Source organism: Xiphophorus couchianus, chromosome 11 (genome assembly GCF_001444195.1).
Source record: "Xiphophorus couchianus chromosome 11, X_couchianus-1.0, whole genome shotgun sequence".
NCBI lineage: Eukaryota > Metazoa > Chordata > Actinopteri > Cyprinodontiformes > Poeciliidae > Xiphophorus > Xiphophorus couchianus.
In genome coordinates, this window is record NC_040238.1 from 28,901,584 (window position 1) to 28,925,289 (window position 23,706).

The window sequence follows — 23,706 nt, forward strand, 5'->3', positions numbered from 1 at the left end:
ATGGTCTTCAGTGGTCTTATCTTCAATAAGAACTGAAGATGAGAACAGGGGCATAGTCAAAGACCAGACCCATAATGTATTGAGATTGGGGAAATGCATTATGGGAAATTCAAGTGGATAATAGTATTTAAGAAACTATGCTAAGGTTCCACTGTACTTCAATTGTGAGGGCGTAATTTATTGTTCATTACATTGAACAATGAGCAACTTCATGTGCCCATTTTGTATTATTTTGCTACTTTCATTCAATAGTATTATCAATTGGTTTGTCACCGACATGTTTCAAACGCATGTTGTAAACCTGGATGGCCATGTAAAAAGAAAAACTGAATGAATTATTGATCAGGTATGGATCAGTTGTGAGGTATAGGTGCCGGCTGAGGCTCCTCCCACCGCTACTCAGACCGGAAGTTTAGCTGTTGTTGTCACACTGGAAGAAAATGGCTGCTGCTCCGACTTTTTTTCACTGAAGACACTGATATTTCCATTTCATTTTGTTTCATTGCACTGGGGGCTTTTCTCGACCGCTATGCAACCTCAAAGGCAAGTGCGTCCTGCTCGCTGACACCGACCTGTCTCGGCTTTGTTATGTCCCAGACGGTGTAGTGTAGCTTTTAACTTCAAGCTTGTGCTAGCGTTAGCCATACTAGCCTCAACGGTCAGGCATCACCGAGCTTGTTGCTGTTCAGGCACTCTCTCTGGACTCCATTCACTGTCACTGGAGTTTCATCTGACACATACATTTTATTCACTCCCGGCTACTTTCGGCGTGTATTTACTTTATTGTAGGATTTTAAGCAAAAAATAAAAGATGGAACAACTTAGATTACAGTTCGCTCGTCAGTAACCGTTGGTGTTTTAATATGTTGCAGCTAATTGATTGCCAGCAACACTGTTTTAGCATAAAGAATGTGTGAACGACCCGATGGCCACTCTCGGTGCATAGATGTTTATCATCACTTTTCACGGGAGTTTGGTTTAACCGACTGCTTGCAATGTGTCTGCTGTTCTGCTCTGCAGGGTGTGAATGGTCACTCTAGGAAGGTGACAGTGTGGGGCAGAAAGGACAGCATCGTAAACTGTCACTCGCCTTGCAGCTGGCAGTGGACCACAATGGTAAATGCAATATATGAAGTTTCACTTCACCCACATATTTGCTTCATTTTTACTATAGCTGTTAATCAGATTGTAGCATTTCAGGGAGAAACCTCTCGTATGCTCTGATCTCAGGCTGTTTATACATCCAACTGATCTGTTTTTTTTAATTATCCACCTCAAAGCAACAAGTTCTGGAATATGCATTGGATCGAGCCGAGGTAAAATGTTATTTCAGCCATGCCTGTTTATATATTGGTGGAATAATGTATTTTTTAAAAAGTTTTAGGTTAGCATCAATTCTGCAAAGCTTTCCTTATGCTTCGTAATTCAGTTTATTATTTGTGTGTTGTAGTACATTGTGGAAAGTGCTCGACAGCGACCAGCCAAAAGAAGAATCTCATCCAGCGGCAGGAAGAGTTTGTATCAGAAGCTCCATGAGCTCTATATTGAAGAATGTGAAAAAGAACCAGAGTTAAAGGTTTGTGTTTGGCTGCTTAACTCATAAATTAAATATTGAATAAATAAATAAGTTAGAATACCTATTAGAGTTTATTTATTTTGGTAATTTAATTCAAAAATGAAACTTATATTACTTGATTGATTAGGCAAACTTGTATATATCTTAATTTTGATGATTAAGGCTTACAGCTAATGAACTCTAGGATTAACAGTAGCTCAGAAATTTTTAATATTGAACACAATGATTTTTTTTTAAATCATGAAGGAAATCTCAGCCTCATGATTGGCTGTTCTTGACAGTTTCAGTTTTCTCAATGCTGTGCCTGTTCCTGTTGCTTATGTATGTTTCCTTTCCACTTGGCTTTACATTAATATGCTTGGATTCAGCACTTTGTAAATGGTCAGCTAATAATAAGCACTAATGGTGTCTGCATTTTAAAATAATTTTTGTCATCATTGTAATATGTAGCAGAAAAATACATGAAGTTATTCAGGAATTGTCCTATAGGATTGCAGTTTTCTGAAATAACTGCAGCCATGTAATCATTATTTACTTGTGCCAAACTGAGTGTGTTGATGCTGTTTTTTTATTCAGACTGATAGAATTCTTTCTTCACATTAAAATATTTCAGGCTATATACATTTTTGCAGCTTTTTAAAATGCACATATTATGCCATCCCAAAAGACCCATTACACATATGCCACAAGTTTAGAGCTGCTTGAAAACATCCACCTAATTTTGTAAAATAAAGCAATATCTTGTCCTTTAGGTTGTACGGTATTCCAGAAAATAGTTCCAACATTCCCTGAGTAGGTCTTTTCCCATCTCTTTCTGTAGAATCTGAGAAGAAATGTGAATCTACTAGAAAAGCTGGTGTCTCAGGAGTCTGTATCGTGTCTGGTGGTCAACCTGTACCCTGGGAATGAAGGCTATTCGCTAATGCTCAGGGGCAAAAATGGATCCGGTAAAACTAGTTATGTAGAGTTTTTTTTTTTTTTTTACCTCTACATGTATGTATTATAGTGTTTCTAACCAGATCGTTTTGTTCTGCTGTCTAGACTCTGAAACCATCCGTCTCCCATATGAAGAAAGAGAGCTTCTGGAGTACCTGGATGCGGAGGAGTTGCCTCCCATTCTGGTGGATCTGTTGGAGAAATCACAGGTGTGTGAGCAGAGTGGATCCTGCAGTAACAGCTTCACATTGAAACCATATAAAGGAGGTGGAAAAAGCAGTGATGCACAGTATTTTCTAAATTTCTGACATAATTAGTTTAGGTATTCTCTTAAATACCTAACTGCTAGTTGCTGACTGCTGATTCGTGGGTTGTGTCTCAGGTGAACATCTTCCACTGTGGCTGTGTAATAGTCGAGGTGAGAGACTACAGGCAAGCTGGTAATACAAAGATCCCCACCTATCAGAGCAGGCACATTCTTCTGCGGCCAACCATGCAGGTAATTTACTGACTGACATAATATGATGTTAAGTTATTGCTGGAACATTTTCTGACTGTTATCCAGAAACTAAAACAACTCTGTTTGCCCTGCAGACTCTAATCTGTGACGTGCATGCCATGACCAGTGACCACCACAAGTGGACACAGGTAAATGACCATTCTAGGTGATAGAGGTGATGGGTGATAGTTGTGAATGTTGGTCTCCTGTTATCACTATCATGCATCTCAGTCTCTTGTATCCTCGGGTTAAAATGCAGCCTCACAGCTACATTCTTCATTATATAGTCAGGCAGCAAAATCTGAAGTAGGATTTTGTTTTGTTAGTAAAATTCTGAATGTTTTTCTTAAAAACACATTTTCTTTCAGTACCAGAAAACACCTGCTACTGAAAGCTGCCCATGCTCTACCTTACATTAACGTTGGTCAGCAACTCTTTACAAAAAGCTTTAGTACATTTACTGTATATGTACATATTATATAAATAGTTTTTAAGTCACTCCTTTTAATCAGAGCCTATGCCACTGTTCTAGAATCTTTAATTGCATTACGATTACTGACATTAATATTGTCTGTTTGGTATTTGTGTCCTTTGCTGTTTTATGCTTTTGCATAGATGTATTTTTAATTATTACTCCTTTTTCTTCAGTTTTTAAATAAATAATAATCTAAAAGCTGTTATGTTTGCCAAGATGGTAATGATTTTTTTTTTTTTACTTTTTTACTCTGCATTGTCACCTGTATTTGGTAGACGTTAGCAAGATCACAAAGTTTGTATGTCTTGCTTTGATTTTATTGTAAATACAAATGCCTACCTTTTTTCTGAAAATAGTTGAAATTGCTTCAAGATTTCTCTTTCAAAGCTGAGGAACTTTCTAATTAATTCCCATTTGTTTCTACGTGCAAAAAACTCCCTTTTTTAAATTCTAATACTGATTAGAAAGCTTTCTGTTCTGCTATTTTTATTTGAATAAAGCACATGTACTATAGATGTATGTTGTCATTCTAACCACTTCTCATGTTTCTGGATCATTTTTGAAGCCGACTCAATTGTTGGCCTTTTCTCTCGTTTCTTCCCTGCTGTAGGATGATAAATTGCAGCTGGAGAGTCAGTTGATTTTGGCCACAGCTGAACCTCTGTGCCTGGATCCTTCCATTTCTGTTACTTGCACAGCCAACCGTCTGCTCTACAACAAACAGAAAATGAACACTCGCTCGATGAAACGGTACTGAGTACACTCGACGGAGTTGGCAGGAGCTAAGCTTGGTTTTAGTCATACAAGGGGAAATCTTAAACAATGGTTATTAAAAGTGAAGCCATGGGATTGTGAAAAGAAAACAGGAAAATAATGCAAACTTTTGTTTATCTGTTTTGTAGGTGTTTTAAGAGGCACTCCCGGGCTGCTTTGAACAGGCAGCAGGAACTATCTCATCTGCCCGTGCCACCACAGCTACGACTCTACGACTACCTTCAGAAGAGGAAGGAAAGGAAACCTGCTCCTGTCATAGACTTAAAAATCTCAAAGGTTGGAAATGTAAGTTGATGGTTATTCCCAATCAGTTTCTCCAAATACATCAGTTTTCTCCTGCAGCTTAAAAGCAGAGGTGCTAAGAATTTGGAAATTATATTTATTGAGCACACATGATATGCATGTGTGGGTGCAGTTTCTGTAATACAGGCATTTACTGGCAAAATGATTAGGGTGATATTATGAATTCTTTAACATCATATGGGAAAAAATGCTATTTATTTTGTTGCATGTTTTTTTTTTCTCTAAACACTTACTGTTACTATAAATAGCAGTTGTTCCTTACCTTAACTCTTACATTTCCAAAAGGCCATTAACATTTCCAATATGTTTCATGACAAATGGAGATGGAAAGGTTGAAAGGATAAAATGTACCAAGTTAGCTGTACTAAAATTGGCCTTTCTGTTATCTGCTGAAACTCTTGCTCTCTCTTGTAGCCTGAATGAAGCACAAAACTGTCTCAAATAGGGTGCCCCCAATAAATTGACCCCGATTTCCTTAATTTTGAGAAATCTGTCATTAGTAATGGCTCTCTTATCCACTGATCTAATCTAGCTCTGCAAAGATATGAAAATCAGCCACTGCTCCCTTTTGTTCTGTCGTGAGAAAGGGCCAATTGAAAACATCCGTCCACCTGGTCACAGCCGCATGTGCTTGTTTAACAATAGTCACCCCACTGTTGCTATATAAATCAACTTTTCAGATTAAAATTTGGGCAAAAAGTGGCAGGTCAGGCTTTATAAAGATCAGTGATCGGCCAGAAAACTGCAGTCGGTACAGCCTTAGTCCCAACATGCAGCAGAAAATATACTTCTCTTTTAAATAGATTCTGTCATCTCTGTGGTTTAAGTATGGCTAACTTTGACGTTTTTTACGGTACACATAGAGAGTAACTTGGTTTACACTTAAGGCAAAGACTGGATTTTTTAAATTTCGAGCCGCCGGTCCACTGATGGAACCAATCATGCAGAAAATCTGTTTACTAGCTAATTTCTCTGTGCAGCTCTTCTTCCAGCTTCCTTGTGACACTGTAATTGATTAAGTGGGTATAAAAAAATTGTTAAATAAATGGATGATTTTTAGGTTTGAAGACCATGAAAAGGAATTCATACCTAACAGGCTAATCATGGTTGTTGATCTTCCAATATTTCTCACAGTTTTAAAATGTGTCTGGGTTCCTTATCCAGCTGCGTTATGAATCACCCTTCATAAACATTCAAACCAAAGAATGCATCTGAGAAATCAATTTGTTAGTCGCTTTAATGCTTGTTTCTCCATGCATCTGTTGTTGGTGTGAGTTTAATGGTTCTCTGTGTTATTTGTTCCTTTGGGCATTTCCACACCTGTTTCTTGGAGATACTGCAGTGTACTAGTACTAAATTCAGAGATTGTTTAATCTATATTTTTACTCAAATCTGTGAGCTAAAATTAAAGCACCACTAAAAATATGTTATAGCCAACATTATTATGGTTGTAATGATTGGCATGTCATCTAGGCACAGCAGAACTAATTGCTGCTTTTCTGTTTTTAAATATAACATTAAATCTTGGAATACTTTAATATTAGATCATGCTATACATATCAAAGAATCTCATATCAAGCCAAGCCTAACCCAGAGTTAGCATCTCTGTTTATTGTCATCTGTGCCTCTCAACATTCACAGTGTGTCGACATGTGGAAGCAGAACAACTGCCAGCTAACAGTACCGAAGGAGATTGATGTAAGTAACATGGGATCATTAAAACGCTACTGTAAAACTAAAGGATGATTTGTTCAAATGAGGGCCCAGCCATCTTGATCTTTTTTGTGGTTCTTCTGTAGGTTGAAAAGTATGCCGTGGTTGAGAAATCGTTGCAGTTGGGAGACGCTCAAACCACTGTGATCTGGCCTGCTGAAGTAAGTTTGGCTCTTGCATTTAACACTCCCTGAGGATGAAAAGCAATACTGCCTGTGTGCTGTCAGAAGAAAAAAGCTGCAAGAGCTTGTTAAAAATGTTTATGGCCCCATTAAAAACCAAGTTAATTATTTTTGACCGGCTATATTGTGCAACATGACCACACAGTATCTTTAATTTAGTGTGCATAAAGGAAATAATAAAAACAGGAACAGTTTGGAGCTGTTTTAAATTTCACTCCTGCTTCTACTAATCTCCTTAGAAAAGTCTGAGTGTTGTTTTCCATGGGCTGCATTGTTTCTTCTTAGATATGAAGTTTCTACAAAGTCTGGAAAAGTATGGAATATTTTTCAAGTGTTTACTAGGTCTTCATGGATGCTGAAAAAGTATCTTCCATGCATTGTTCCAGCTAGACATCTGTCCATTTATTCCTGTATTCTTTAATTTTTTTTATTTCCTTTTTTTATGTTGTTTTTTTTTTCTTGCTTTTATTTTGTAATTTTGTATTTAGACATAGAAGAAAGAAAATCGAGAAATTTAGATATAAAAATGTTCTACTTCCTCATTTTGGAAGGTCACTGGAATAAAATTAGATATTTTTAAGAAATTAAGGCCTAAAATATAGAGACCACTTAGTATGTTTTTTTATAATCAGTCAAGAGTGCAAGACAATGAAATTATTAAACACATTTCCAGATCAGATAATGTGTAAATAATTAAAAAGTGGCTTTGCAAAGACAAGTTATCAGATTCACATGGGACAGCATGTCAAAAAAGACGAAAGTCTGTACTTTTGTGGATGAAATGACATTGGGGGTCTGTCTAAACAGGAAGTTATAGATGACTACACATTTGAATGTGAAGTGGGCGGCCAAGCTCAGAGAACCAAGGTGTCCATCTTCCAGTCGATGGGGGACCCGCTGGTTTATGGGAAGATCTACTCTGCTAAAGAAACAAAAGCAGAGGAGGACAGCCCAGATTTAAAGCTTATACATCCGACGTAAGGATACAGCATCAAATAAATTTTTCCTGACATAATTGGATTGTAAGTAATTTATTTTCATTGTTGAATTTGCAGTTTCCTCATAGGGTCAAAGATCGATGCAGAAAGGTCAGTCTCATCTTTAGTTTGTCGATTGTTCCCTAATCCTGTCATACAGTTTTTTTAGTGCACTTTTAAATAATTCTGTACATTTTTTATCTGTTTCACAGGTTTCTTACCCAGTACAAAGGAGTCTATGAGAAAGATGTGAAGTGTGAGGTCAGGATGTCCCATAACTCAGGCAACGTGGGACAGGGGCCTCTGTCCCCCAGCAAAGATGAGGCAAGAACCTTCCTTCCTTTGAGAGTTTGTAGCTATTGCTTCATTAAGACCAACTGAATTGGTTTTAGATTATGTGATGTCTTGGTTAGACCTTTATGATTTACCATGATGTAATCTGCAGGGTGATGGTATTTCTCCTCTTGTACAGACGTCTGTGTTAGGAAAAGGGGTGAAGCATCGACCCCCTCCCATAAAACTGCCTTCAGGATCGGGCAGCAGCTCCTCAGGTACGTCCCACATGGTTCCTACCAGGTCTGAAAAATTCTGGAAATTAATTTTACGTATTTTCAAGGTCTGGATTAAGTAAGCAGAAAATTGAGAAATTTGTATCTTGTGTTTTTCCCAGTCTCATATGCTAGATTTTTTTAGTCCATTCATCTATCTGCTTCTCCATCACCTATACATACATTATTCATCCATCTGTCCATCATTCTTCTGTTTATCCAGCCTTTCATTGACACATCTAATATACATTTGTTAGTAATCTAGTAACTTTTCCAACTATCTATTTCTCCACACATCTGTCATTATCCACCCTTTGTCTATATTTTTTGTTTCTTCCTTTCTATTTTTCTTTTCATCTTTCTTTCGCATTGCATGCTGGGGTTTGGTGGTTGGGCGTGTGGTGAGTGGAATAAGAGATACAAATGTTTTTCTTTCTGTTTGTTTTTATGTCTGGATTGGTATTTGTTTTTGCAGTTTGGTTTCAACAGTAGTGCTTTTTGGTTACTGGTTGCGTTTTTTCCTGCAGGGATGGTGTCCTTAAAGACACCGTCCCTATTATAGAGAGATACAGTAAGAGTGGAACATGGAAATATTGCATATGCCTCTCTTATGACTAAAGGGGTTGTTGTTTTTGTCAAGCAGCCCAAGTTGGTTTCTCAACTTGCTGAAAGTGGAATTGCAGTAAATGATGAGTTTATTAAAAATTCCCTTTTAGCTGTTCCGTCCACCCGGATTACACTGTCCAGAGTTCAACCCTTTGTAAAAACAAAGCGCTAGTGCAGGAGCATATGTGATTCAGAAGAATAGTTTGGGCTAGAGGGATTCCAAACTTAAACATGTTCAATCTCTGCGTAGATAGGTGTTTACGTTCTTGGATTCACCAACCCAATCATTAGATTTTTCTTTCCATGGTAAACAGGAGGAAGGGATTTTATGTGGTTTAAGCAAGCGTGGGTGTTTTGAAGTATTTTGAGTGTGAAGATGTGGGGCAACTAAATGTATTATTAATTTAGTGTGCCACAGAAGGGAAAATAAGGCAGAAAAACTGTTGAGGAACAGTTCAAAACCACTTGTTTTCTTTTTCCCCACTCTCTGCGTCATCTACGCGACACACAGTCCCATTGCCATAGCAACTGACTGACAACAACGCCACTGATGTATCAGGATTCACACCAAAAAATTAAAAACATTTCCCACACAAAGAACAGAACATTCATCTTGTTGCAGTATTATGTTTTCATTTTTGATAACTATTTTATGAATTTTAATAAGTGATTGTCTAAACACAGCAGTGGTAGCTTAGTAGATTAGCCAATTTAAACTTCTTCTCTACTGATGATCTGTCAGTTCGTATGTGGGTCGTGTTTTCTTTTTTTTTCTTTAACTGAACCGAAACACGAGTTCCGCAGCACAATTTTGCGCGTTATGTTGATAACTTGATAGAAAAACCAATAATAGTCATCATTGGCAAGCAATTGTTTGCCTTCCACACAGAGCTGGAGGGCGGGATCTTCCACACGTGACGTCATGCTGTGTCTATGGATATTACATCTGAGACTGCTCTTTTCAGACTGCAAATTTCTCAAAAGCTGTTTGGTGGATGTGGATACTTTTGGTTGCCTTTGGCTCGGCTGCTTTTTCAGAAAGCTACACGTCTTGGACTGGACAAGCATCTTTTTATGTCAGAAACATCAGAGCTCGATCTGACCTTGTTAGCATATTTCTGTTGCTCAGTAATTGATGCTTAGAGAACCTTAAAAGTTTTCTGGGATTCTGATCCTAGACCTGACATGTGGATTTTGGAGGAACCATTGTTCTATAATGACTTTGTTACACAAGACTGATGTCGGCCTCCACAATAAGGACTAAATTTGTTCAAGCTGGGTTTGTGAAACTTGGTCACCTTCCAAGAATTTCAATGAAAAGGTTATACAATACTTACATCAAATCTATCAGATTTCTGAAGAGGATTACGGAAGTAGTCTGGCAGTCCGCACCCGTGCCACTTAGAGTATTAGATGAAAACAGTGCTCCAGTTAACCAATGGAACAATGAATATAAGTACATATTTCCAGTACTTTTAGTCACTCCAATTTTTGATTGTTTGTATGATGAGAGTAGATCGCTTCTTTCTCTGAAAATGCCTGTGTTGGGAGCTCTCAGTTCCTGTGGAAAGAAGCAGCTCTGTCAAAGCTGCGCTCTCTGGCTGGTGTCAGAGAGTTGAGGTGGACTCAGATTTTTGGATTGTATCTTACCCCTAAAAGATGAAAGATCCTGTATAAGCTACCTGTTGAAAAGCGGGTTGGTGACCTCCAGTGGAAGATTATATATGGTCAGTATCTATAAACCAATGCAGAGCTCACTTTGGCCCAATTGCTCGGGAGGAATGTTCTTTTTGCAGACATCAAGTGACACTGGAAGATTTGTTTTTGTCTTGTTGAATGTTAAAAAGCTGGTTTAGGATTTTTCAAGACTATTTGGAAGTTCCGAGTGAACAATTTTCTACAGCTGTTGTTGTTTGTGGTCTTTAATTCGCTGCTAGTAAAAGTAAGATTCTTGTTTTACTTAATTTCCTTTTCAGAATGGTAAAGTTAGCAATTTGGAAAACAACAGTCCAATCCGGTTTGGACAGAATTGGACTGTTGTGATGAATAAATATGAGTTAAAGATCTCTCTCTCTATTTCTCTCTCTCATTCTTTCTTTGTTTATTTCTCTCTGTCCTTCCTTCATTTGAATACATAATTAACAGGGTTAAATGCTTACTAATTTTAGTTATTTTACTATTGTTTTTCAAGTTACTCTTCATTTTAACAAGTACAAGTGTGTCACCAGTGGAAAAAGAGAGTTAATCCAGTCTTTGTCACAAAAACAATGAACAGCATATGATGTCTTAGTTTTCTCAGGTTCCAGTACACAAACATGTCAGTGGGAGTTTGTGCTACATTTCTAGGAAAGAGGTGAACCTTCCGAAATCACCAACTTAAAACTAAATGTTTACCAGATGTTTTCTACTCCTAAGGATCAAAGCACCATCTGGGATTGTTAGTACCTAACTTAGGCTTTATAAAGGGTTAAACAAAGCTTTCTGAGCACTTATATAAAGAGTGCTGATCTTCTTTCTAGGTAATCCGTATAGTTCGCAAACCACGAGTGGTTTACTAAAGTGTCCTACGCCGCCACCTCCAGCCAAAAGCCAGACTCTGAACAGGAAGCACTCCATGGAGCTGGGCCAGGTGGGCCTGCTGTCACCTGCCTCCCTCTCTCCGATGGGCTCCACGCAGAGTGAGTACTGCCAACTCTGACTAACTCTTGGGCTCAGCGTGAGCTGTGCAGGAGCGTGCTCCGCCAGCTTGTCTCCCAGCTTCCAAGTTTAACAGATGTGAATTTTTTATGACGAATTCTGATGGATTACCACAGCAAGAGACCAAATCTCAAGAAATTTGGAAAAATATGGGAACAAGCTTGAGACCTTTGGGAAATGTTGGAATTTTTTAATACATATCATTTTGTCACTAAATAGTCATAAAAAGACTTCTTACTAAGCCTCATATTTTTTCTGGACATATTTTTTTCTCCTCTTCAGGATCGGGAACCCCTAAGCCTTCTACTCCCACACCCACCAACACACCATGCTCAACCCCTCACCCTACCGATGCGCTCTCCACGCCCCTCTCAGTGACCCCTACCCCCTCGGATCCTGCCATGGTTCAGAGCCAGTCACAAGCTCCCCTGCTTACACCTTTCGCCCAGCAACAACTGGCTCTTAGCCAGCCTCTACCTGTCATGTCCATCCCTCTTCCCACCATGGGGACATCGATCACCACAGGATCCACCTCTTCACAAGTTATGGCAAACCCAGGGCTCAACTTCATAAACGTGGTCAGCTCTGTCTGGTAAGAAATAAGTAGCACTGGATGCCTTGTCATATGCTAGTCATTGTGTGTTCTAGTATTGATTTGGCATTGTCTCTGTAGCAGTCCCCAGACTTTAATGAGTGGCTCCAACCCAATGCTGGGTCCAGGTCTTAATTTGAGTGGAATCCTGCCACCTGCAGGGTTGATGTCCACCATGCAGTCCGGTGCCCAGACTGGTAAGCACTCACTGGCACAAGTGCTCTAACTTATTGTAGACACATATTAGGAGTGGTTCCTAATATTAAACATTCAAAAATCAGACAGGACTGGGTTTCAAATTTTTTTCTAAACTTAAAATGATTCTTTTTTTAAAAATATCTGCTTGACAAACTGCAATACCAATGTTTCACCAGTGGGTGTCATAGTACCTCATGTCACTAGTGAAGTCAGACTGAATAATTTGTTGCTTCAGCAGTTTCATGCCAGTAAACTGAACAACAGTTCAGGCACACAACCAAAGATTTTCCTACAACTCTTTAATGAAAAAAGAAATTGGCTAAAAAAATAGTTCCAAAATAATCGTAATTAGGAATGCATCGATATCAGCTGATGTGAGTCATTTGGTAAATTTTTTTTATATATATAGATGGAAGCTTGCAATGCTACAAAAATATTATTATTAATCAGTTACTGAATTAAACATTCTGATCCTTTCTGTCCAATCTTTTTTCTTTGCGTCCCAAAACGTAGCAACATAAAGCACTTACTGTAAATAAGAATTTTTTTACTGTCAATGTATACTCAAAATGAATAACATTGTAAAACAATCCTGCTTTATCCTATGTTTATATGTAATGTTACATATATGTAACAATCAATTTAAAGATGTCACAAGGATCTAATAATAACAGTCAACAGATAAGTTTGTGCTAAGAAAGTAAAAAGCATATTAGTTGTTTATGCTGTTGTGTGGTTCTGGTTTGTTACAGGGAGTCCTTTTGGTCTGAACAACAGTGCTGGACTGAGACCGCTGAACCTGTTACAGGTAGGCCTCTCTCAGTCATTATAAGGAGCATGTTGATGGATTTTTCCTCACCCTTACCTTCGTTGCCACGTGATGTGTGAACCAGTTGCACAGATTAAACTTTCTTTTATTCCCTTCCATCTCATTGCATATGCAAAGCAGAAAGTACCATGCTTTTTATTAAAGTAACATTTTATACTCAATTGGAAAATATTATTGCTATTGTCTGACTGGAAGTGCTTCAGGGGGAATAGCAGTAAACTAGAAGAATCCCTCTTTTGAATCCAGTTTAGTTCTGACTATTTCTTTGTAGGAACAGTCTAAGTTGGGCTCCTTTTTAACTCTCCCATCTCCTTCTTCCTCCCTTTTCCATCACATGTACACTATTTCCCTCCCTCCCGTTCTGTCCTCCCATCCTCCATTCGTCCTCAACTCCTTGTGTTTTACTCCCCTACTTTTTTGTGTGCGTATGTCGGTATGTCCATGTTATTCATCTCCAGATCCCCCCTGGTCCTTACATCCTTAACTCTCTGCAGCAGCAGCAGCTGTCCCAGTTCTCCCCACAGCAGAGTCAGTCAGCTACGTCCAGTCCTCAACAGCAGGGGGAGATGGTGAGACACTGATATTTAAACACGCACTGCCAGCAGTAAAGACTACACAGTCAAAGATGTGCAAAATATGTTGGCTAGAACCTGTGACTTCTACTACAATAGCAACATTTGAAACCAATTTCCAAACCAATTTCATCATGGTGGTGGCATCATGATGATGTGGGGATGCTGTTGTTGATCTGGATTGACGGGAGATGGATGAAGCTGAATACATGGGAATACGGGACAGGAACTTTTTAGAAGCTGTTTTGCAAAAGAAACCAACCTAAACATGCAGTCAGAGCAACAATTAAATGTTTGCAGAAATTATATTTATGTGACAGAATGACCCAGTCAAAGAAATATAACCATGAATCTATTCCAAGTCTCCATCCATTCTGACTGAGCTCAGGCTACTTTTCAAAGAATAATGGGCAAGAATGGTTTTCTCTAGACTGTTTGTAACACACATTTCAGCAACAAGGCGCTTCAAAGTGCTTTGCATGATAAAACTTAACATACGCAAAAATTGTAGCTGTAGTTGCAAGAAAAATTTCATCTATGAGATATTGTTGTGGGAGCCTGGAATACAAATACACACCACACTTTTCAGATTATTTTTTAAAAGAAGAAAAAAACATTCCCATTTTCTTTCCATTTCACAATCCTCTGCCAAAGCATGAACTTTAGTTACCTGTTCATGCTTAAGTAAGGCATGCCCCACAGCATGACGCTGCTACCACCATGTTTCAGATTTTCAGATTGGGGACGTTATATTGACATTTTTTAAGTCTCTTTCTTCAACTTCACAGTTAGGCCTTATATTATGTCAGTCAGATAAAATATCAGGGAATATGTTGAAGGGAAAAGTTTTGTAAATACTTTTGTGAGGCACTGTATTATTATTTCTACTTGCACATCTCTACGTTTGCTCTCTTTTTGTAAAACACACGTGTTTGTGATTGTACAGGTTTGTCTCTGTTGTCAGCTGCATGTAATTTTACCTGCTGTCTGTCGTTTCAGAGCGACCAAGGATCCGATCAGAGTTTAGGAAACCAGCAGACGGCTGTCATCAATCTCGGGGTTGGAAGCTTCATGTCTCCACAGACAGCAGGTAGGAGCCACACCGATTCACCAACACAGCAGCACACACTTCTTCTACTCTCAATCACTATGTTAACCTGCTTCCGCACAGATGACACCATCACACTCACCACTATGAATCAGACATGATGTGTTATTGTTTTTATGATTGTATTTACTGCTCATAATATGTAAATAACCATGATCATTTTGTTGAAGTTAGTTATTGTTCTTCTCTTAGAGGAACGTGTAAAACTGGCAGGAGAGACTCAACTTCCCCCTCTTCTCTGCTACATTCTCTCTTTTTTTTCATTCCCCCCTGTTATTTTATTTTATTTTTTTGCCTCCACCCTTTTCCCCCGTTCTGTATTGCCCTCCTTCCTCTCAAATCACTCTGTTCCTTCACGCCTTAACTCCCCACCCAATTCATGCTATTTGCCCATAATCCAAGCACATGGTAATTTTTAATGTTCTACTGGATTCCCTCCAATGTTCCACCTTTTTGCCCTCTTGTTTCATCTGTCTGTGTGGTACTTTAACTGAAACTGCACTCTCTCCCCTCCTCATCCTCACCAATGTTTTCCTCTTTGTGCCTATTCTCTCCTCACACTTCACCCCCATGTCTCTTTCTGACCTCTTTCTCATCATCACCCATTTCCTACTTGGGGTTCCCCATTCTTCCCATTCCTCCTCCTCCCCCTCCCCTTAGTGCTGTCCCAGTTGGGCTGTGGGCTGGACGGGTCTGGGCCCCCGCTGCCTTCTCCAAGGCTTCAGCAGCAGCACCAGCCACAGATTCAAGTAATACAGCAACATTAACATTCATATACACTCAGAGAGGTTTGTAGGAAGCGAACACAGAGACAGGAGCAAGCAGCCAACTGTCTGTGGCTTTATTCACCAGGCAGCTGTTTGTTTTGCTGTTCTGTAAACTTTGAGGAAATAAGAGAACACATGATTTTTTTTAATGTTTCAAATTCTAAAGCAGGCAATTTGTTTCTTTTTTTTTCAATTGTTTTGCATAGAGTGCATTGAAAACGTATTCATACTCCTTAGAATTTCTTGACATTTTGTCACGTTAGAACCACAAAAGCCCAACACAAACTAGTGCATAATCACAAACAGATATATTGTTTTCGAATTTTGGCACAAATAAAAATCTGAAAAGTCTGGCATGCATTTATTTTCAGACTCCTTTCCTCTGACATCTCTTAATAAAATTCAGTTCAGCCTGTAGTTTGAGGAGTTACTTGTGTTGTAAATGGTCTACTGAAATCCAGCTGGTTTTTAAAGACCTTAAAAGTTGGAAAGCATTAGCAAACAAAAAGCCTTATGAAAACCAACAACTGTTCAATCCATCATCTTGAAATAAAATGTGTATGAAACAACTACAACCCTACCAAGATGTGACGATCCACCTGACTGTCAGGCCAGGAAAGGACAGTGTTAAAACTACAAGCAGCCAACAGCACTGTTCTGATCTAGAGTTCACATGAGACAGTATGTTGACAGGACCCATCCACTTTACAAATCTGTTGTTTGGAAGAGCTGCAAGAAAAACATTGTTGAAAGAAGCCAAAAGAAGTCTGTTTAATGTTTGCCTCAAGCTATGTAGGGAATACAATTCGTATGTGAAAGAAGGTGTTCTGGCCAAATAAGACAAAAATTACAATGTCTTTCCTTTATTAAAGACAGAGTTGATTGGAAAATGATACTAAATGCAGGAAAATCTGTTTGAAAATGAAAAAAGTTTGATACCTTGGCTTTACCGGATTGTACATTTATGTATGTAAATTGGTGGTAAAAAAATAACTAAGCTGAAATAACACAGTCTGAACAGAAAACTGCAGTGAAATAACAAAGTACAGAGCTTCATCAAACCGAGAATCTGTTGCAAGATTTAAAATTTGCTGTTTAAAAAATGCTTCCCTTATAATCTGACTGAGCTTTATCTGTTTTACATAACAGAGTGAGCAAAAAATAAAATTTTCTGAATGCGCAAAGCTGGCAGAAGCATACACCTAAACCATGGGGCTGTAACTGCAACGAAGGGTGGTTTGACAAAGTGTTGAATCGACGGGAGCGTGTGCTTGCCAGACTTTTCAGATTTTTATTGGTGAAAAATGTTAAAAATCAAGAATCATTTTCCTTCCACTTTACATTTAATGCCTACGCCTGAAGTGTCAAGCTCAATGCTTGTAATATGTGGCCCACAATACAATATACCATGGGGTGCAAGATGATATCATAAAATTATTATTAACAGCCTTCCTGTATTGTACTTAAACCAAATATACCACATGGTCCATAATGCACTACAACAGCTAGTTACTCGATGGGGTGCACATAAGCGCTGCTTGTTGGAACGCCAGAGGAAGAAAACAGTGATACTTCCCACTTTACCAAACAATGACTAAGTCAGCCCTACTCCGTCCTCAAGTGAGGAGCGAGTTCATACCTTCTTTGCTGATCTAAGCAAAGAAAAAAAAAACCTGGAATCGTTTTACAATCCATGAAAAATGCATTTACAAACATCCAGATGGATTTTATAGAACTGCAGAGTGCCAGCACTATCAAAACCAAACAGGTCATAAAATTCTGCTGTAACTATCGTGTGCTTTACATCAAAGTTCGGTTGAAAAGAAAAATAGCAAAAGTTCACCTAAAACAGAATACCTTTTCAAAGCACTAAGTACATTTAGAATTTGATTTAACAGAACAAGTTACATATCGCATTCTAGTCCAAAAGACGCACGAAACATTAAGCACTAGATTTTTTGGGGTGTGTTCTTTCCTGGTAATTTTCATCCAAACATTCTCAACTTAATATGTTTTAGATCTTTCTGCTGTGCTTTGTTTTGGGGTTTCTCCCAACAACCCACATATGTCAAAGCTTATGGCACTTCCAATGGCAGCAACTAACAGCGTGTCAGACCAGAAGGCAGGCATGGTCTAAAACAGCATTTAGCAGTGAGATGTTCAGTTCATCTGTGCTGGCGCAAAACTGTTGAAAGGTTCCTGTGATCATAGGCTGATAGGCTGCAGGCATGAATGGAAGGGTTTTCCTCTCTCTCTGTTGCTGGGCTGCATGTTTGTCTTCACTGAGATCACAGCCAATAATGTGCGTCTCCAGACACAACTGGTGCTGCTTGACTGCATCCTGCCTCACTCCCAACACTTCCTCTCCCTCCCTTCTGAAAACCATTAACCTCTCTTCTGTATTTCTCCGCACACTCCTCTTGTATGTTGTGCAAACCGGCCTTTAAATCAGCTTCACTAACCCTCGCTAACGTGGCACAAAGCATATTAGAGACGATTCAGTTTCAAGTGAGGGAGGCTGCTTCGCGTCAGGGGCAGTTAAAGTGTTAACCAATGCCAGACATGTAGATTAAGAAGCTCTCACTTTTTGTGATTATTCAGCTTAAAAACAGTGAGACTTTTCTGATTTGTTTGTTTACTTTTTTATTGAACAGTTGCAATTCTTGCAGCACCAAATGCAGCAGCAGCAAATGGCTATGGGAGCAGCGGTTCCTCAGGTGGGAGCGCCACGGCAACATACCGGCAGTCAGCCAAGAAGTAAGAGGAAGAGGAGCACGCCACAGCCCCTCCCAAAGTCATAGCAGACAGAAGTCACACTAAACCCCCAGCTCTACACACACACACACACAAGGACATGAATGATCTATACTGTGCTGTTTGTCTGCCTCACTTTTAAGACAGCCAACAAAAGACTTGTTTATGCTTTTTCTATCTGATAAATTTGTATGTATTGGTTCTCAGAAGTTTTGGAAAGCCAAAACGTCCACTGTGGAGGATCAGGTTTTTACAACAGGGACTACTTTTCAAGTGAGATGGTCCAGAAGAAGGTGGCTCTGGTAAACAACGGGCCTCCATGGTTACAATGTCCTGTTAGGAAGACATTTTTTTTGTGAGGACTGAGAGGAGCCCGGATGCACATTCTCAGGAGGATTTTGCACGGGGCCGCCTGATCCTCCTGCCTCTGCTTTGTTGACCCTCCAATTCCCCTATCCCAAAATAAAAAACCCCAGTAGATACTGCCCTTTAAGCACAGAAAGAAGCTGAGCTTATATTGACACCAAATCCTCCATGTAACCATGACGACTTTGTGAGAATGCAAACCTGATCTTGGGAGTATTGCCTGGGGGCAGCTGTCTACCTCTCAGTCTGTTGGAAGTGTTTCTTCTGTTAGCGGTTCCAGCAAACAGGACTCAAGATCAACATGCAAGACAAGGTGTACTTTTTGTACAGCATATTTTGAAAAAGGTGTCACCTTTTAATAAGTCCAGGAGCCATGAGCATATTCTTTACATGACATCAGCTGAGCGTGCGCGAGGCATTTCTGGACACTGAGAAATAATTTTTTAAGCAGCCTTTGTCATCAGTTTTATTGTTATTAAAAAAAGAATATATATTGACAGTGGAAAATACAGCTTTTAGATATAAAACGTTGTCTTGACTGTTTTTATTTTGCCGTCTTCACACTGTCTAGAACCTTGTCGATGAGTTTGTGGATCTCTCTCTGCCGGGCTGTTGCTCGGTTGATGCAGTCCTGCAGCTTCTCTCTTGAAAGTGACGATCCACCTGAGCCACAAAAGGTGTTGATTAGCTTTTTTATATGTCCTTTCATCTTTATAAAACCTTGAGATGCATATTTTTTTATGTAAAAATTCTAGATTCGCTCACTATAAATTGATGATAAATATTTTTACATCAGGCAGGCTTTGAAACATGTTGTCTACAACAGGAAGTAGGAAACAAAAAAGCAAAAATAGGACAGAACAGAATGAATGATGAGAAAAGAAGGAAGCAATAGAGGAGAGCCAAAGGACACAAAATATGGAGAGAAGCAGAACAAGAGCGGAGGTAAAGAAAGAAGGTTGGATACAGTAAAAGTGAAAGGAACAAATAAGTAAAGGAAGGACAGAAAAGGGGAAGTAAAGAAGTATTGGAGGACACCAAAATGAAGAGAATGCAAGTCTGAAGTCTGGCTTAAAGTCTGAAAAAACAAATATTTTTCCAAGCTCAATTTTTTTATTCCATTCTCAACCAGACAAATATTGAGTTCAGATGTAAAATTTTAGGTGAACAACAAAAAGAACAAACAGTCATAACATTTTTGAACTGAGCAGCATTTCTATTCCCAGTCCTGTATGTTGAAAGAGTCCCTGCAGGCTGCATCTCACCTGGTTTATGTACAGAACAGAGACGACCCTCCTCATCTGTGACCACAGTGAGGTGAGCGGTTGACAGACTCTCCTCCTCAGCTGTGGGGTCTACAATCAGGATAGAGCTGAGCAGAGGGAGCCAGGAGGTGCAAAATAGACATGGGATGTAACAGAATCAAAGATCACATATTTAAAAAGAAAAAAATTGAAATCACAAATTTTTAACTTAGCATTCCTGCAGTTCCAAATATTGTAAATAAGATATCAAAGAAAACTGGAGTGGCCAGTTTTTGTCTCATGAGGGTAAAGCTGTTTTAAAAGTGCTGTTAAGATAGAATGGAAACATATAGCACCACTAATTAGTAAGCTATGTATTAGCTGGGTATAGCAATGTTAGCTTGCCATGAAGTAACTCTTCATGAAGTAACATGTTACTCTTCATGTTACTTCATGAAGAGCAGAATGGGAAATGGTATATTTTTCTCAAGGACCTGTGAAGTACAACAAAATTTTTATTAAAAGTGTCAAAATAGTGTTTCTATTATGCAAAACAAGATAACTATAGTATTCAATATGTTAGAATAGAACCAGCAAAATATATTTCCTATTTTAATTAGTATCAATTTGATTATGTTATTAATTTTCTTATTTGTTTACATACATACCACCAAACTGGTGTTTTCTCTTTAGACCATCATGTGTATTGGTTATTCTTCTCATATGGGATTACAATTTATGTAAATTATGGACAAAAAAAAAGTTTTTTACTAGACAAGCTTACTCATCAAAGACGCAAAAGGAAGCACTGGCGGGATGTTTGTGAATATGAAGCCTTTGTCGCTTTTCCAAATTCACCTCTGGTGAACATGTCTCTTTGTTCACGGTGACTTCTGGGAGCTGTGCTGTAACAAGAGCAGGAAAGGTTTAGTCAAAGGCTCAGACAATTCACTACATAAAATCATTTGAAAAAAAGCCAGCAGCACTGTATGACAGGCAGGTATAAAGTTAGTTTTATAGATGATGTGCCAGATAGATTAAATAAATTATTTTTTAAAGAGATGGATGAATTATGTTGTGCCTTGCTGATACTAACGTTTTCTCTGATTGGTCAATTACGATTGGTTGATGTGTTTATGTACTAAAATAGAACGTTTTTAGTTTTGATCAATGGAAAATCAGCTGATTATGATCCCTGTCCAACTGATTGGTGCATCTCAAGCATTCTTTCCTTATTTTAGTTCCCTCCAGTGAAGTTGATGTAGAATCACATACTGTTCTTCAGGGCAGCCAGCAGGGCGATAATACAAGCGTCCAGAATGTTCCCGTCATAGTCGAGACACATAATGTCACAGTAGAGCACCCAACAAAGCTGCAACAACAACAAAAAAATCATTATTAATGATTTATCACATAAAACAATTAGCACAAGTGTGCTCATATTTCTCAAGCTACCTTTCCTCTGTCGACGCATAAGTCCTCTGCTTTGATCACCTCAGAGCTGCGGCGCACACACATCACAGATTAGTGGAAACACAGACAAGCGTTTAGGCAGTGAACACACACACAGAGTTGTGACATGTTGGTCACACCTTTCAATAACGTCAGCAATAAACTGGCTGGCAGCCTGGGCCTGTTCTCCTGGTGGACCCGGCCGAAAGCGGGACGAACACAGAGGAGGCAAATCCACGTTGGGCACTGAACATAAACATGTAAGGTTCATTAAAAACCTTGTTAGTAGTATTACAAAGGGATTTTCTACATGAGAGTATGTGATACTTGCCAATGTAACCTTTACCAGGGGCATCTGCTGTGGGGTTAGCCAGCTCCTGCACAAAAACAAGTTGTGAGATCTTTTAATGAGAAACTAATGGAAAATTTAGAACCAAGATGGTCGGACTTGATTTTTAAACTTTATTTAAATTGTGGTCAATTTCTTCACCAAAAATGTACTGTATGGTAATAAAAACACAGCTGGATAGTGAAGAATGTATTTCCACTGCAGAGATTCTGAAAATACATTGTTAAAAGCACACTGAAGTAAAAACCTCATTCTTTGAATGTGTTTTAGTTGATGACAGCGGTGAAAAAAAAGTAAAGCCTTTCAGCCGGCATTAGTAAACACTGTGGTGGATAAAAAATTTGACAGATCTTAATATAGATTCTGAAAGACTCAAGTTGCAAGTGTGTTCAACTGTAAGCATCTAATTCAGAGTTTGGCTCCAATGAGTGGTGAAAGAGACTGACATGGATAGCAATGCAAATGTTTATTTTTAGTATTTTAACTGACACATTGTTTTACTGTTTGAATTTTTCTATCCGACTTGTTTTTGTTCATACTACCAACTCATAAAATAAGTAAATTATTTGTTTTACTTGTATTAGATGGTCAAAGTCTGTTAATTAAGTGAATCAGTCTGACGTCAGAAATTGATTAAATGACCATTTTCAGGGTTTTTTTTATTTATTTATTCTTATTGTCATTAAAAATAATTTTGAAGTCATAAGCTTAGCAGTAAACATAGGGGAGGAAAATGGTAGGGTTGGACTCGTTCTATGATAATTTTAGGCATAACCATGCCCTCACCGTCTTCACAACAAACGTCAAATGTTTTATTGTTGTCAATTTTTTCTGAAAGTCATGTTGTGTTCTCATTTTAGCTCAGACTTATAGCTGAGCCAAAAAGAATAGCAGAAAACATAAATGCCTGTACTTAAAAGATCATTTGGCCCATGTCTGTTGTGATGTCACCAGAGGCATGGTCATGTTGAATCTCGGAAATATTTATTTTTATCATAGATCTACAAAATTTCCAAACAAATAAAAAAACCTAACCATGAAGTCCTGTTCTGTTGTTGACAAACTTTCCCTAAGGTGAGCTGGACTGATGTTACAGATCAAGTCTAGATGCTACCATTAAAAATACTTTTTTTAAAAGAAAATAAATTGTAAAACTCGGAAGTGTTGTGTCTGTACCGCTTTGATTCCGCAGATAATCGTTGTGTTTCCTATCTTCACCAATGCCGAACCATCTGCTGTGGATATGGATCCTGAAATAAAAGCGAAATATAGAATGTGCTCCCAAAATATTCCCTTAGGCTTAGAGATTAGTAAAAGTGGGTCAAAACCTGCAGCTCGTCTTACCAATGTTCAGTGTTGTGGTTCTGAATTCAGACAGCTCCCGTCCATCAGGTCGACAGTTTTCTTTCTGGATCGGAAACAATTACAGATTGAGTTTTCACATGAAATTTGTTCATGTGAAAATTCAATTTATTGAATCAGAAGATCGATGACAATCATGAACTGAACGTGGAACATTTCACAAACCAAAAAGCTTCTGTGATACTCCAGAGGTTCCGCAATCCTATAGGTAAGATGGAAACAACATAAAGACATCACTACTCCGTACATGCATTAAACTATATCAATAAAATGAAGTGGAGAGGCAATGAAAAACTGACAGAAGCTCCTCGTGTTCTATATTTATCTAAGAATCAGACGACGAACACATTTAATTTGCCGCTGTTTTTAAATAATTTCATACGCAAAAAGAAGCTAGAATAAAAGAGTTGCATTTCTAAATAAAAATGAAATATTTGAACAATCTTACTTGAACCCAGTCGCCATGATGTTTTGGTTAACCACGTGGGTTTATACTACGGTGGCCGGTTGGAGGAAGAGCACTTTAAAAAAAAAAAAAAAAAAAGAAAGTGGGCTAATGGTGCCAGTGCTCTCCACTGAATGTATTTACAAACAAGAATTGGGTGCACAAGTTTGGGTTACTTCTGACTATAACTGAATGGAGGGGAAGATTGAGCACGATTCTCTAACAAAATGTTTAATTAATCTCTTGCTAAAGGTGCACTCATTCTGAAAAAAATAAATTGCATTGTAATGAGATAAATTAAACAAGAATTACGCTCTCCAAGAATTGCGCTCAGCAGTAAAAGCTGTATTGCCTTAAAGCAATTACCGTATAAATAATTGCC

General features: G+C 38.5%; 2 protein-coding genes and 1 long non-coding RNA gene across 11 annotated transcripts; 2 read left to right on the top strand and 1 right to left on the bottom strand.

Moving 5' to 3' along the window:
• Positions 1-388: 388 nt before the first annotated feature.
• supt20 (SPT20 homolog, SAGA complex component) lies at positions 389-18,999 on the top strand. 9 transcript variants are annotated; one of them, XM_028031168.1, is made up of 24 exons: positions 389-543; positions 1,021-1,116; positions 1,281-1,316; positions 1,451-1,576; positions 2,397-2,532; positions 2,618-2,721; positions 2,895-3,011; positions 3,107-3,160; positions 4,097-4,236; positions 4,389-4,545; positions 6,205-6,261; positions 6,363-6,437; positions 7,266-7,435; positions 7,514-7,546; positions 7,648-7,759; positions 7,881-7,986; positions 11,109-11,267; positions 11,569-11,878; positions 11,960-12,075; positions 12,829-12,884; positions 13,364-13,474; positions 14,477-14,567; positions 15,246-15,334; positions 18,007-18,153. In XM_028031168.1, exons 2-24 carry the CDS (start codon positions 1,114-1,116, stop codon positions 18,151-18,153), a joined length of 2,505 nt encoding a protein of 834 aa, XP_027886969.1. In that variant the 5' UTR covers positions 389-543; positions 1,021-1,113. The 9 variants fall into 9 exon arrangements, with proteins under 9 accessions (XP_027886969.1, XP_027886963.1, XP_027886962.1 ...); XM_028031162.1 differs by having other exon boundaries at positions 410-547; positions 11,963-12,075; positions 18,007-18,999; XM_028031161.1 differs by having other exon boundaries at positions 411-547; positions 18,007-18,999.
• exosc8 (exosome component 8) lies at positions 18,925-23,418 on the bottom strand. The gene is made up of 11 exons (XM_028031171.1): positions 23,328-23,418; positions 23,045-23,081; positions 22,862-22,925; positions 22,694-22,767; positions 21,500-21,545; positions 21,309-21,414; positions 21,172-21,217; positions 20,992-21,088; positions 20,501-20,621; positions 19,738-19,844; positions 18,925-19,135 (listed from the first exon to the last, which is right to left on the bottom strand). The coding sequence occupies exons 1-11, from the start codon at positions 23,342-23,344 to the stop codon at positions 19,017-19,019; spliced, it is 834 nt and encodes a 277-aa protein (XP_027886972.1). The 5' UTR covers positions 23,345-23,418; the 3' UTR covers positions 18,925-19,016.
• LOC114152976 (uncharacterized) lies at positions 19,038-19,565 on the top strand. The gene is made up of 2 exons (XR_003597251.1): positions 19,038-19,149; positions 19,269-19,565. It is a non-coding gene; the product is annotated as an uncharacterized LOC114152976 (long non-coding RNA).
• Positions 23,419-23,706: the final 288 nt, after the last annotated feature.

Coding starts and splice junctions, on each gene's coding strand:
- supt20 (XM_028031161.1), top strand. Junction 7,547..7,647: donor TCAAAGATCGATGCAGAAAG/GTCAGTCTCATC, acceptor TCTGTTTCACAG/GTTTCTTACCCAGTACAAAG. Junction 13,475..14,476: donor CTCAACAGCAGGGGGAGATG/GTGAGACACTGA, acceptor CTGTCGTTTCAG/AGCGACCAAGGATCCGATCA.
- exosc8 (XM_028031171.1), bottom strand. Junction 22,926..23,044: donor AGTATCACAGAAGCTTTTTG/GTTTGTGAAATG, acceptor TTTCCGATCCAG/AAAGAAAACTGTCGACCTGA. Junction 22,768..22,861: donor AACCACAACACTGAACATTG/GTAAGACGAGCT, acceptor CTTTTATTTCAG/GATCCATATCCACAGCAGAT.